Source organism: Ailuropoda melanoleuca, chromosome 16, assembly GCF_002007445.2.
Source record: "Ailuropoda melanoleuca isolate Jingjing chromosome 16, ASM200744v2, whole genome shotgun sequence".
NCBI lineage: Eukaryota > Metazoa > Chordata > Mammalia > Carnivora > Ursidae > Ailuropoda > Ailuropoda melanoleuca.
Window position 1 is genome coordinate 52,885,327 of NC_048233.1, and position 15,457 is coordinate 52,900,783.

The 15,457-nt window shown below is 35.4% G+C and overlaps 1 protein-coding gene across 6 annotated transcripts in view; it reads left to right on the plus strand.

The window, feature by feature from the left end:
* The window catches only part of PRMT3 (protein arginine methyltransferase 3), a 132,970-nt gene extending 117,955 nt beyond the window's left edge, over positions 1-15,015 (plus strand). For 4 of the 6 annotated variants that reach the window (XM_034644656.1, XM_034644654.1, XM_002920092.4 and 1 more), the window contains 2 exons: positions 157-244; positions 14,511-15,015. In XM_034644656.1, the coding sequence (XP_034500547.1) occupies positions 157-244; positions 14,511-14,620 (198 nt within the window). In that variant the 3' untranslated portion in view covers positions 14,621-15,015. Of the gene's footprint in view, positions 1-156; positions 245-4,031; positions 4,197-14,510 lie in introns of all 6 variants that reach the window. The other 2 variants (XR_004621147.1, XR_002142885.2) reach the window with 2 other exon arrangements.
* The last annotated feature ends 442 nt before the right edge of the window (positions 15,016-15,457 follow it).

The following is a 15,457-nucleotide window of genomic DNA, read 5'->3' on the forward strand; positions in this document are numbered from 1 at the left end:
GATACATTATATTTTATTTTTGTGCCCCAAGGTGTTTGATCATAAGCATTTTGCTGTTGTAAGCAATTGGAGCTCGTGTTTGATGTAGTAGATTAATGTAGCATGATATTAAAGATCTTGTACTTCATCAGATACTTTTGAACTCTACCAACGCAGGTCATGTTCTCCACGGGCCCCCAGAGTACCAGAACACACTGGAAACAAACAATATTTCTATTGGAAAAGCCATTTTCAGTTAAAGCAGGTGAGAAAGAAAAGTAAAGGGGGAGAAATGTCTTATTCATTTTGAAGTAAACAATATTCCTTCGTTCTACAATGACTTCTTAGGTGCCCACTGTATTTGAAGCAGTATAACAGATGCTAAGTAAGATAGGATGTTCTTTGAGCTGCATAAATTTAGATGGCGTATCATTTCATTAAAGTAGCGATTTAAAGAAAACTCTTATTTAGATTAGATTTATAATTCCTGCCCGTTAAAATGTGCTTTAGTATGTAGCTTTTATTTTGAGGACCACAAAATAATTCTAAAAACTTTTCTTTAAGCAGTAACTAGTATGTACTAAGTTGCAAATATAACTAAAAATACTTTCACTTCCAAAGTGACTAACGAGAAATATCCCCAATTGAGGTAAGGTGTAAATTAGAGAGAATGCCATTCAGCAGTTATGGTGTTCAGTATTATGTCTAGAGGGCTCTCCACTGTCTCTGCCAGCTCAGATCTTACACAGTGCTCAAGGCCCCATTCTGCACTCCTCTGTCTTACGCTTCATTGATTGCTCACTCCAATGAGCACCTGCAGTTCTTATGTACCTACACCCTTAGCTCCAAAAGTTAGAATTTGACTATGGAATCTTTTTTATTTAAATTGCTTATTACATGTGAGTCATCCTCCCCCGTCTTCACTGAAAGCTTTCTGACTATATAAAACCTGAATGTACAGCAAACTTCAATGAAAAGATACACAACATCACTAGTAACTCAGGGAGAGGTGCTAATTAAAACTATGCAAAAGACTGTTTCTTATCTATCACTACAGGAAAAAACATAAAATTTAACAAGCCTAAGTGCCTGCAATCGTGTAGCCAAATAGAACTTTTATACTCTTCTGCTGATAGTCTTTATTGGTACAACTTTAGAGAACAGTTTGCTACCATCAAATTAAGTATAGATGTATAAGTATCCATCACTAAAACCAAAGTTTTTTTCTAGGCGTGTATTCTGAACAATCTCCCCTGCAGCCTGTCTACAACAATTTTGACAACAGTATCGTTTGTAGAAGTGAAAAGTTAGAGGCAACCTGAATGTCCATTAACAGAAGATAGATAAATATGGTAGTTGCATACAGTAAAATCTCTGTAACAGATAAATCATATATTTGTGAATATCAGAAGTGACATTAAGCAAAAAAAGTTGCAGAATGATTCCTAAAATACATTGTTTATATGGAGTTTAAAGACATGTGAAATGGTTACACACACACACACACACACACATAGTAAAAATGAGAAGCGAAACTTAAAGATGGTATCTGCGGAATTTAGTATAGTGGCTATGCCTGCGGAAGGATAGAAATAGGATCAGGGAAGGCTTTAAAGGGGGTTCAGTGCCATAGATCTGAAGTATTCCTTTTAGAAATTTAGGGAGCTATGGGAGAATGTTAAGATTTGACAAAACTGAGTGGTGGGTCCTTGTGGTCATTATATTGTTCTATGTTTAAAATATTCCATAGGGACGCCTGGGTGGCGCAGTCGTTAAACGTCTGCCTTCGGCTCAGGGCGTGATCCCGGTGTTCTGGGATCGAGTCCCACATCAGGCTTCTCCTGGGAGCCTGCTTCTTCCTCTCCCACTCCCCCTGCTGTGTTCCCTCTCTCACTGGCTGTCTCTCTCTGTCACATAAATAAATAAAATCTTAATTAAAAAAAAANTCCTTGTGGTCATTATATTGTTCTATGTTTAAAATATTCCATAAAGTTCAATTATAGTTTGATTTCACTGTTGATGCATAAATTGAATTTAGTAGACGCAGATAAACACTGTTAGAGTAAAGCAGCACCTTGTTGTTAATATTTTCACTATAAGATTGCAGTGCTATGGAAATAAAACCTTGATGGTGTCATTTTCTCTTTCTCCAAAAAGCTTGAGCACGGCAAAACTGAAGTGTGGCGAGCACAAATGAAATTCATTTGCTTTTGTTTGGTTGGTTGGTTGGTTTTTGTATGGGTTTGGTATTTGGATTGATATTTGGAAACTGGAAAATGTTGCTTTCTTCACAGTAACCATTTTATTATCTTAATGCTAGAATTTTAAAGGTAGTGCTAATTCATTCATGTTTTAATCTTGAGGGAGATTTAAGATAGCATTTGAATTTTCTCCTACCTAATTACAACAAAATACTATTTTATGTCTAGTAAAATTTTGAAATCTTAACTGTTCGTTACTCAGTAATCCTTAGAGTAAGGAGGTGTGTGATTTTAATATAGCCTTCTTGTACCATCTACTTTCCGTATTTCTTTCACTGCCATTGTATATCTGCTTGCATTTAAATAGTAAGACCAGTACACCACAAAATTTTGGAATCCCCTAAAATAGAACAGGAAAGACTTGAAAGGGAAATTTCAAAGTAAGAGTAAAAGGTGGTCATTCTCAGCTATGATAGTATAAAGAAGGGATTATATAAGGAAATACAACGCTTTTTTTTTTTTTTTTAACCCTGCCAAACCTGAGATGGTAGTACGAATGAATAGAAGTCAGAAGTAGTAGGGCAGGGACGCCTGGGTGGCTCAGTTGTTAAGCATCTGCCTTCGGCTCAGGGTGCAATCCCAGCATTCTGGAATTGAGCCCCACATCAGGCTCCTCCGCTGGGAGCCTGCTTCTTCCTCTCCCACTCCCCTCTCTCTGTCAAATAAATAAATAAAATCTTAAAAAAAAAAAATAAGTTGTAGAGCAGAGTGCTAAAGAAGACATGCTAATCCAGAAATCTACACACAGTGTCCCCTTGAGTTTTAGATGAGGACTAAGAAGTAGGATGAAATGCCTGAGGTCAGCCAAAGCATTTAAGGCAGCTATGAACAAATAGTTCTCAGAGTATACATGGGCCTGTGGGGTATTTGAGTTTCCAGCCAGCTAGAGTGGGGAGTCCTTGTGTACTGTCTTCAGTCCAGAAGGACCAGAACTTCATACTGGGAATAAACTATCCCTAAAGTAAAGGCTAACCTTCATGCTCCTTACGAAAGCTTAAAAACAAGCCTTGAAAGAAAAAAACAAAAAACGACCGAAGTAACTTTATTGGCAGCACAGGAAAACAAAAAACACTGAACAATATATCATCATGGCCAAAACTTTCAATCAGACATTGAATGCAGGAAAATGTCAGTTGATAGAAACAGACCCAGAAATGAAATTAGCCCACAAGCATGTTGAAACATATTATAACTACTTTTACATGAGAAGATATTTAAAATCCAAAAAGAACTTCTAGAGATGGAAATTATAATATCTGAAGTGAAAATGTCATTCAGTGCAGTTAACAGAAAAAAATGTCTGTGTTCTTGACGATGCAGCATTAAATGTATCCAGAATGAAGCACAGAGAGAGAAGAAAGTTTTTTAAAAAAATGAATATATCCACAGTATCCTGTAGGAAAATATAAAGCACTCTGATTTAAATGTGATAAAAGAAGTCCCTGAAAGAAGCAGGAGCAGAAAATACATTTGAAGATACAATAATGGCCAAATTTTTCTCTCATTTGATAAAAGCTATAAACCACAGATTAAAGAAATTCAGTGAACCCTAGGTAAGATCGATACAAAGAAAAGAACACCATGACATATCGCAAACAAATTGCCAATAAATAGTGATAATAATGTAAAAAGTCTTAACATGAATCAAAGAAAAATGAAATGGAGGAAAAAAGAAAGAATAACTTCAGAATATTCTTCAGAAACTAGGTAAGCCAGATGATAAATGACATTTTCAAAGTGCTAAAAGAAATTGTGAACCTAGATTCTATATTTACAATAAATATATTTCAGAAATGAAGGCTAAATAAAACTTTTCCAGAAGAAAAACACTGCAAGAATTCATCTCCAGCAGACCATCAATACAAGATAAAGTAAGTTCCTCAAGTGAAAGGAAGATATCACCAAGTGGAAGCTTGAATCTAAACAAATGAATGGGAAATGTCAGAAATAGTAAATGTGTGAGTTCCTAAAAAAGACTTTGTTTTCTCATTTTTTAATTTTGTAAAAGATAATTGACTTTTTAAAGCAAAAATAATGTATTACAGGTTTCAAAACATATAGAGACATAAAATGTATGGCAGTGATCAAAAAAATAAGAAAATGGAAATACATTAGGTTCTTACACTGTACATGAAGCAATTTAATGGTAAATTATGATAAATATGTATGTTGTAAATGTTGGAGGAACAGATAAGAAAAAGTTTCATTTAAGCCACAAAATATAGCTGATAAGCTAGTAGTGAAGATAAAACAGAATCTCAAGAAAAAGGTTTAGTTCAAAAAATACAAACATAGGGGCGCCTGGGTGGCACAGCGGTTAAGCGNTAAGCGTCTGCCTTCGGCTCAGGGCGTGATCCTGGCATTGTGGGATCGAGCCCCACATCAGGCTCTTCTGCTATGAGCCTGCTTCTTCCTCTTCCACTCCTCCTGCTTGTGCTCCCTCTCTCGCTGGCTGTCTCTATCTCTGTCGAATAAATAAATAAAATCTTAAAAAAAAAAAAAAGATACAAACATAAAGAAATAGAAAACAAATGTTATGGGGCACCTGGGTGGCTTGGTTGAGTATCTGCCTTCCGCTCAGGTCATAATCCCAAGATCCTGGGATTGAGGCCCCCCGCCCCCACCCCGGGCTCCCTGCCGCTTCTCCCTATCCCTCTGCTGCTCCCCCTGCTTGTGCACGCACACGCACACTCTCTCTCTCTCTGTCAAATAATAAAATTAAGAAAAAAGAAAACAAATGGTATGATGGTAGACTTAAATTCAAACACTGATAATTACATTAAAAATGAATGGTCTGTACATCCACATAATGGAATATTGAGTGCTAAAAAGAAACTATGATGCTATGAAATGACATGGAGGAATCTTAAATGTATATTACTAAGTGAAAGGAGCTAATCTGAAAAGGCTACACAATGTGTGTGTGATTCCAGCTATATGACTTCTGGGAAAAGCAAAACTGTAGAGACACTAAAAAAAACAGTGGTTGCCGAGGGCAGGGGATACAGATAAGCAGAGCACAGAGAATTTTTAGGGCAGTGAAAATAAGCTCTCTCGCCAAATGCAGCTTGAATAAACCAGAATGTATGGAACAGCTATTTGAGATCTCTGAAAAGTAAATTATAGCAGATAAATTGGAGAAGACCAGAACTCGAATACCCTGAACTAGTTATACATTTATGATTTGTTTGCCTCCAATATCCCCCAGTCTGGTCTCGAGACAGCGTGAAACCAGAAGGAAGGCATCAGCGCAGACTAACTAGCTTGTCTCATTCTAACTTGAGGAATGGGGAAAGGATCTCCTGATGCTTAGAGAAATCCCCATTTTTCTTTTGTATTTTTCTCTTTGTTCTCTTATACCCTAGCCCCCAGATAACCCCATAGTGTCAGCAGTGGGGACCCACAAACACCTTAAACTCTGAGGGAGGGTAGGTAAATGAATGGGTGTGGCTGTGTTCCAGTTAAACTTTATTTACAAAAACAGGCAGTCAGCCTCAAACCTTCCATAAAACAAATCTCCAGGCACAGATTGCTTCAGTGCAAATTCTTCCAACCACTTCAAAAAGAAATAACACCAATTCTATACAGTCTCTTCCAGAAAAGGGAAGAGAACTAATTTTATAAGGGCCTTGATACCAAAAACCAGACAAAAATTGTACAAGAAAATTAAACTACAGAACATCTTTCATAAATATAGATGCACAAATTGTCAACAAAACACTAGCAAGTTGAATCCAGCAATATTTTTTTTTAAAGATTTTATTTATTTGACAGAGATAGAGACAGCCAGCGAGAGAGGGAACACAAACAGGGGGAGTGGGAGAGGAAGAAGCAGGCTCATAGCAGAGGAGTCTGATGTGGGGCTCGATCTCATAACGCCAGGATCACGCCCTGAGCCGAAGGCAGACGCTTAACTGCTGTGCCACCCAGGCGCCCCTGAATCCAGCAATATTTTTAAAAAAGAACAATACACTAAGACCAAGTGGGGTTTAGCGCAGGAACCCAAGACTGATTCAATAATATAAAATTCAAAAATATTTTAGAATCATTTAATAGTCATCCTTGCTAACAGTCTAAAGAAAAACCACATGGTCACATCAGTGGAAGCAAAAAAAGCATTTGACAACGTTCAGTATCTATTCATGATAAATACTCCTAGCATACTAGAAATAAAAGAGAACTTCCTGAACCTGATAAAAGGCATCCACACCAAGTCCACATCTAGCATCATACTGAATGGAGCAAAACTGAATCCTTTCCCACTGTTTGGGACAAGGCAAGAATGTTCACATTCACCACTCCTATTCTCTCATATTGGAGGTCTTAGCCGGTGTGAAAAGGAATGAAAAAAGGAGTAAAAGTCATTGGAAAGAAAGAAATAAAACTGTCATTATTTATAAATAACATGATTGTGTCCACAGTAAATTCTAAGGAATCTACAAAAGAACTACAGAACTAGTAAGAGAATTTAGCAAGATAGAAATTGACAGGCTGGGGAAAAGGAAAAGTTGACAGGCTGATTCTAAAATTTGTATGCAAATGCAAAAGACCTGGAGTCACCAAGCAATTTTCCAAAGAATCATATTGGAATCTTTATACTATGTGATTTCTAAACTTATTAAAAAGTTATATTAAACCAGACAGCAAGGTATTGTACTATAGATAGACATAGAGTTTAATATAACAGAGAATCCAGAAATAGACCTACTTTTGTAGAATTGATTATATTTTTCCAAAGGGTTCAGTGTAATTCAATGGGAAAATGATAGTCTTTTCAAGAAATGGTGCTTAGGACAACTAAATATTTGTACAGGAAAATAATCTCAATGCTTACCTTATACTATATACAAGAACCAACTCTAAATGGGTCATGTACCTAAATATAAATGTATAAAACTACTAAACTTCTAGGAGATAACATAAGAGATAATCTTTGAGACCTGGGGTAGGCAAAAGTTTATGAAGGTGAGAGAATGGCAAAACTCATTGAACTGCACGTGTAAAATGTGTACATTTTACTGTATGTAAATTATGCCTTAGTAAAGTTAATTTAAAAAAAAAAACTCTCACTGGACTGTCAATATTTCCAGTATAAAATCCAAATTCCTTACCATGACCCTTTACAATCTGGCCATTTTTCATCATTTCCAATGCCACTCCACTGTGTTACATTCCACATCAGAAGCCCATCATATGCTCCGGCTCATATGGACTTATAGAGACTGCTCATTTTTTAGCTAACTTTTCCATCTTTTCTTACTCCTTGCCTTTGTCTAAGATATTCTGCCAAGAAAGCTGTTTTGACCTCTTTCATCTTAGAAAATTAATTGCTGTCGTCTTTTTCTCCTAGATCAATTCATGCATACAGCTGTTACCACATCTCAGTATGTTGTGATAAAGGGTTCTGATAGATGATGAGTTATTTGTCTTTCATGCCTTTTGATCTGATGTAGTATTTGTCATATTGTAAATATTTTGCTGATTATACAAATAACTATAGTAATATGCATTGTCATTGAAATCTCATTTCCTCTAATCACCTTGGATGACATCATGCCAGAGGCATTTACTGGCTCTTTTATTTGCTTGTCCCATTTTGTCAACTCTCATGTTCTCAAAAATTTTATCATACTATTGAACTTGAATAGATATTTAAATTTATTTTGGCATTGTTAAAGAGTTCTCTGTAGTTGGGTTTAATTAAAACTAAAAGTAGTTTTGGACTCATTCTGCTCTAAAATTATTAGATAAAATTAAGTAAAGCCAAGAGTGTCTAATCAAAATAATTTACTGTGTGTATAAACCTTGTCTTAGTATCCAGAAAGTAATATGATAAGGTTTTTTAAATAAAATATTATAAATATGCCTTTCATCATGTGGCCTAGATTGTGGGGCATGGGGGCGGGTGTGTGAATGTCTTCAATAATGGTAATCTCTTTTCCACCCTTCAGGGTGGACTTGATATTTAGAAAGTAAGAAAAGATGTTGTGTGAATAAGGAATTTCTCAGACTAAGAACTGTACATTTGGCCAAAAGCAAAATGGAACTATAAAATAATGAGCCTAGTTTGTTTTGTTTTGGTGTTCGGGTTTTTTTGTTTGTTTTTTTATTTTATTCACAACCTAGATCTAAAAATATTTCAGAAGAAATGCTGTCAACATTTGAGCACTTCCAGCGTTCTGGGAGTAACAAACCCCCCTCCCAGAATGAATACTTTTAAAGTAGTTAAAGAACACTTACTTTAAATTTTAAATTCAATGTGTTTGCCCCCTTTCCTTTAATGTACAATTTTTTACTGTACAAACTTATATGGCAGTGTTTACTTTAAAACTCCAGATCTTTTTCATGTAATTTGGCTTTGAAAATATGACTAAAATCAGGCTATTTATTTTTCTTTCTCTATATGTATCTAGTAAGCTTTTATATGATGGAAAAATCCATTTCTCCTTTTTCTTTCATTCTTTAAGCTGTAATGCTGATAATAATGCTTTTTAAATTTTCCCCCTTCTGGGGAAATGAAATTTCATTGCTCTGGAAGAAATTAATTTTAAAAAGCCACTAGAACAGAATTGAAATGAAATCAATTTTGTTCTTGATTGAACTGCAACACTTTGTGGTACTAATGGCCGTCTGCTGGTGATAAAAACAAGGTGATACAGCTCAGCTCCACTGAGAGTGTCCTTTGCATCTCTCACCACAGTATACACGCTTAACAGCATCAGTCATTTTATATCTATTTGACACTGATTAATTACTACACTCCATTCTGGTATTACAGCCACTGCCTTGGCACTTTTGTCAGGCCTAAACAATTGACAGGAGTTCAGCAGTGTGAATTATGTATTTATTACTGTGACCCTTCATGCTATTTAATTAACTTAAATAATTGCTGTTTGTGCCCTCATTTTGAATTTAAGATTATTATAGAAATAGTTACTTTGCTTGTTTTTCATTTTAAGACATGAAAATTATCATACTAACTTCTAAGGTAATTACTGTTACAACTTTTTAATTATTCAAATGTTTTATTTAATATTGGTGCTTAAAATTTTTTCTTTCATGGAAATTTAACAAAAGTATCCATTACTAGTTCATCTTGACTTGTGCTATATTTCTAAGTTGAGGACTACATAGAACTCTTAAATGTATCCTTTAAACTTAAAGAATTTGATGACCAGCTTGATAAGCTCCATAGAACATTTCCATTTTGACCCTTATCCTAAGGATTAAATAGAGCGTTTACAAACAAGCCAGCTTACATTTTTTTAACACCTCCAAGGCACTTAAACAGCTGTAGCCATTAGAGGATGTGCACTAAAAAGAAACATTTGTAACAATATCTCAAATACATCAAAAAAGTCATTAACTTGAAGGCACAAAGGATTTTTTTTTTTTAGATGGTGGTTAAACATTTGAAATAATACCCATCACTACTGATAATCCCTGAAATGCAATCAAAGCAGTCAGATTCTGGTGGTTGCTTAAATAACAAAAATATTTTTATTGTTTTCTTTTGCTTGTTTTTTTGTTTGGCTTCTAGTAATACCCAGTGTTGATGAAGATGGCAGGAGTGTGAAACTGGAATATACTTTATGCCTTTTTTGAAAGTATTCCACTTCTGATCATTCATCCTAAGGAATCAAATCAAAATTCACTTTTTAAAAAATATTTGCTATTCTAAGAAGTGAAAGTAATAGTGCTTTAAGTTGCCTTTTTTTTTGTTAAGATTTATTTATTTATTTTGGTGGGGGCAATGCAGAGGGAGAGAATCCAACTCCTTGCTGAGCGTGGAGCCCAACAGGGGGCTCAGTCCCACGACCCATAAGATTACAATAGGAGCTGAAACCAAGAGTCAGGCACCCAACCAACTGAGCTATCCAGGAGCCCCAAATTACTTTTCTTTCTTTAGAGTATCTTGCTTTGCAAGATTCACAATTCTGTTTTCATTTTTGTATAATCAAGTCTTTAACCTTTTTCTTTTGGTTTCTGACTTCAGTTTGATACTGAAAAAGATTATATTACTATATTTACACATTTGTGTTGCATTCTTTCCTCAGTGACTTAAAATGCCCTACTTAACCATGAACTAAATCGCCATGATGGATCTCTTGGTTTCTCTACTACAGTCCATTTATCTATGAATCAGTTTATTCCTAAGCCACCACATTTGTTAAACAGTTTTATTCCATAATTTACATACAATAAAAATTCACGTATCATCATTGTATAAACTTTGATGAGTTTTGACAAATGTATGCACCATCCTAGTCAAGATAAAAAATATTTACATCACTCTAAAAAGTTTCCTCCTTGATCCCCTATGTGGTTAGTCATTCCCAGCTCCAATCCCCAGACCAAGACCACCAGTGATCTGCTTTCTGTCACTATGTCTTAGTATTACTAACACTAAAGTATTGGTATTTTTTTAAAGTTTTATACTTCTTTGCTTAATGTATTTTGAGGTTCATCTGTGTATCAGTAGTTTGTACCTTTTTATTCTTAAATAACATTCCTTTATATGACCATACCACAGTTTACTTACCACATTCACCTGCTGCTAGACTTTGGGTTGTTTCCAGTTAGGGGCCATTATGAATGAAGTTGCTACAAACATTCATGTAAAAACATGTCTTTGTGTGGACATACATTTTCATTTCTCTTGGGTAGATACCTAGGAGAGGAATTATTAGGTCTTAGGGTAAGTGTATGTTTAACTTTATAGGAAACTAGCGAATTTTTTCAAAATCACTGTACTATTCAACGTTCCTACCACCATGGTGGGTTCAGCTGCTCCATATCATTGTCAGCACTTATAAAAAAGGTCGGCCATTTTAATTTGTCGTTCTTTTGTCTGTGGAGCAATAGCTGTCCTTTTAGTTAGCATTTGCCTGATGACTAATGATGTTGAGCACCTTTTCATATGTTTATTGGTCATTTGTATATTTTGTATGTATGAGGTGTCTGTTAAAAGTATTTTGCTAAATTCTTAATTGGGGTGTTCGTCAACTTGCTGAATGAATTAAAAGAATCTTTATATAGGTACAAGTTCTTTGTCAGATATATGTGTTGCTAATATTTTTATCCCAATTCCCAGCATGTCTTTTTATTTTCTTAATATCTTTCGAAGTTTGTATTTTTGTGTCCTAATTAAGAAATCTTTGCTACCCTTGGGGCGCCTGGGCGGCTCAGTCGTTAAGTATCTGCCTTCAGCTCAGGTCATGATCCCACAATCCTGGGATGGAGGCCCACATTGGGCTCCCTGCTCAGCGGGAAGCCTGCTTCTCCCTCTCCCACTCCCCTTGCTGTTGTTCCCTCTCTCGCTGGGTCTCTCTGTCCAGTAAATAAATAAAAATCTTTAAAAAAAGAAAAGAAATCTTTGCTACTGTAATATCATAGAGTTTTTCATATATGTTTCTTATAAAAATGTTATAGTTTTGCCTTGTACATTTAGGTCTATAATGTATTTCATGTTAATTTTAAGGGTAATAGTTCATTTTTTCCAAAATGTATATTAGGTTGTTTCTTCATCATTTCTTGAAAAGTCTGTCCTTTTCCAATTTAATTACTTGGCTTCTTAGTCAAAAATTAATTGACCATATATGGATATGTCTATTTCCAAGCTGTTTTGTTCCATTGATCTATGTGTCTGTCCTTATGCCAGTTTGACACTGTCTTCAAAAGATGATGTTAAGTCCTCAGACTTCGTTCTTTTTCAAAATTGTTTTCATTATTCTAGAGCCTTTAAACTGCCATATAAATTTTAAAATCAAGTTGTTAATTTCTACCCAAAAAAGCCTGCTAGGATTTTGATTGGAACTGTTTTGATTCTATAGATTACCTTGCAGAGAACTGACATCTTAACAGTATTGTTTGTGTCTTTCATCCACAAGCAGAATGTATGTCCCCATTTACAGTTGACCCTTGAACACTGTGGCCAACCTCCTCTACAGTCAAGAATCTGCATGAAACTTCTGACGCCCCAAAGTGTTAACTACTGATAGCCTCCTGTTGACCAAAAACCTTTCCAATGACATAAACAGTCGATTAATACTTATTTTGTATAGATATTATATACTGTATTCTTACAGTAAAGTAAGCTAGAAAAAATGTTAAGAAAATCACAAGGAGGGGTACATGCGTGGCTCAGTCGGTTAAGTGTCTACCTTCAGCTCAGGTCACGATCCCAGGGTCCTGGGATCGAGCCCCACATCGGGCTCCTTGCTCTTTCTCCCTTTTATTTTGCCATTCCCCCTGCTTGTGCACGCTCTCTCTCTCTCTCAAATAAATAAATAAAATCTTTAAAAAGAAAGAAAGAAAATCATAAGAGAAAATGCATTTACAGTACTTTATTCATCCAAAAAAATACACAATTAAGTGGACCTGTGCAATTCAAATCTGTGTCATTCAGGGGTCAACTGTACTTTGATTATGTTTAGCACTATTTTGTAGTTTTAAGTGCCTAAACATTGTACATATATTGTTACATTTATCTCAAGTACTATATGCTCTTTTTCTGATGCTGTTGTAAATGTTCATGGGCTTTTATTTCAATTTTAAATTCTAATTCTACATTGCTAGCACATAGAAATGCAATTTTCTGTCTTAAGATTGTTAAACCATCTTACAGTTCTAGTAGGTTTTTTTGCATATTAGGATTTTCTATGTATAAGACCATGTGATCTGCAAATAAAGACTGTTTTGCTTCTTTCCCGCCCCAATCTATATCCTTATTTATTCCCTCCCCCACACCTTCATTCCCTGACTAGAACATCCAATAGAATACTAATTAGAGGTGGTCAGAATAATCATCCTTATCTCAGTTCCAGTCTTAGGAAGAACACATTCAGTCTTTCACCATTAAGAATGTTATCTGGAGTGGGGTGCCTGCGTGGCTCAGTGGGTTAAGTGGCCGACTCTTGATTTCTGTTCAGGTTGTGATTTCAGGGTCCTGGGATCGAGCTCCTTGCTCAGTGTGGAGTCCGCTGGAGATTCTCCCTCTCCCTCTCCCTCCATCCTTCCCCCTGCGCGTGTATGCACTGTCTCTCTCTCTAAAATAAATAAATCTTTTTTTTTTTTTAAAGAATATTATCTGGAGTTTCTCATAGGTCCTTTTATCAGCTTGAAGATTCCTTCTATTGCTAGGTTGCTGAAAGTTGTTATAAATTAGTTTTGTCAGGTGTTTTTTCTGTATTTTATGAGACAGTAGTACTTTTCTCTTTAGTCAAAAGATTTTTGAATCTTTGTTTATGAGGGATATTTAATAGTGTGCTAAGTCTTCCATATTCTTTCTGGTTTTCTGTCTAGTTGTTACTGCAATTATTGGCAGAGGAGAGGTGAAATTTCCAATGATAATTGTGGGTTATCTGTGTCCTCCTGTGGTTCTGTCAGATTTGCATCATGCATTTTGAAGCTCTGTAGTCATACAGCCATACATAAAAGTCAGTGTGTCTCTCTATGAATTGAATGATCATTTTGAAACCTCTTTATCTCTGGTTATATAGTTTTTCCTGAAGTCGTCTTTGTCTGAAATTAATACTGCCATTTCAGACTCTCTATGATTAATATAGAATTACATTATATAGAATATTATACAGAATATTTCTCCTTCCCTTTACTTTGACCCTGTCTTTATATTCAAAGTATATTGAACACATTACAGTTAATGTTATTATCTGTGATACTAGATGTAATTCTGTCATTTGCTGTTTGTTTTTTCTGTATCCCCTGTCATTTATTCCTTTTTTCCTTCTTACATTTTTTTTTGATTGAATACTCTTTATTATTTCGTTTTATCTCCACCCCTGGCTAATGAACTGCGTGTGTTGGGTTTGTTTTTTGTAATTATTGCTCTGGAGTTCCATCATGCCTCTTTAGCTTTCCAGACTACCATCAGACATTAGTACACCATTTCATTTTTAGTTTAAGACTCTCAGTAATTTACTTCTGTTTACTCCCTCCAATCCTTTGAGCTATTGTTATAAAAATTTCACTTCCCCAAATGGTGTTATACATGGATTATCTCCTAATACATTGTTGTAGTTTGTGCTTTAAATATTCAGTTATGTTTTAAGTTAATTTTAAAATTTTTCATTTTTTTAGGTCTACTTTGTTCAAAAATTAAATATAAAATTGCCCTAAAAATTAAATCTGCTAATTTTTTTCAAAATGAATGAAACATCTCACAATAAAAGGACTAGGTATACGTTATTACTTTTCTGCTAGACCGCATTCCTTGAATTCTTAAACACATCTTTTGCCTTTCTTCTCTAGGTGAAGCCTTGAAAGGAAAGATCACAGTCCACAAGAATAAGAAAGATCCACGTTCTCTCATTGTGACCCTCACATTGAATAATTCAACTCAAACTTACGCTCTGCAGTGAAAAGGCTACAAAAGCACAACTTGCGGGTTTTAGTATGGGGGTGGGTTGTGGGTAAGGGGTGGAGAGGGGGTTTTATATGAGCATGTGGTTGATGGACCCTTTCCTAATGAGTCTCCTCAGTACGAGAGACACATGGGGGGAATCTGACACAATTCAGCTAAGGAAGGGACAACAGATCCAGGGGACCACCTGCATCCTCACAGTCTCGGAAGTCTGTCAGCAAAATTTTACTAAATGTAACAGTTACATAGAGTTTAGCTATACTGAAAATCATTTAAATAGGCCTAAATTTGGAACAGAGATGTTGTTTTTATGTTTCTTACTATAAATTTTAAACACTAGTAACTGGTTAGTTATTTGGATAATGTTTTATTAAACTAGTAACTATGCACACGCTCTTANGGAGAGGGGGTTTTATATGAGCATGTGGTTGATGGACCCTTTCCTAATGAGTCTCCTCAGTACGAGAGACACATGGGGGGAATCTGACACAATTCAGCTAAGGAAGGGACAACAGATCCAGGGGACCACCTGCATCCTCACAGTCTCGGAAGTCTGTCAGCAAAATTTTACTAAATGTAACAGTTACATAGAGTTTAGCTATACTGAAAATCATTTAAATAGGCCTAAATTTGGAACAGAGATGTTGTTTTTAATGTTTCTTACTATAAATTTTAAACACCAGTAACTGGTTAGTTATTTGGATAATGTTTTATTAAACTAGTAACTATGCACATGCTCTTGNCTATGCACACGCTCTTATACATTTTATTGCAGATTTCTACTCTGAGGAGTAGTTTTTAATTGTAGTATTTGCTAGAATATCAGAACATAATT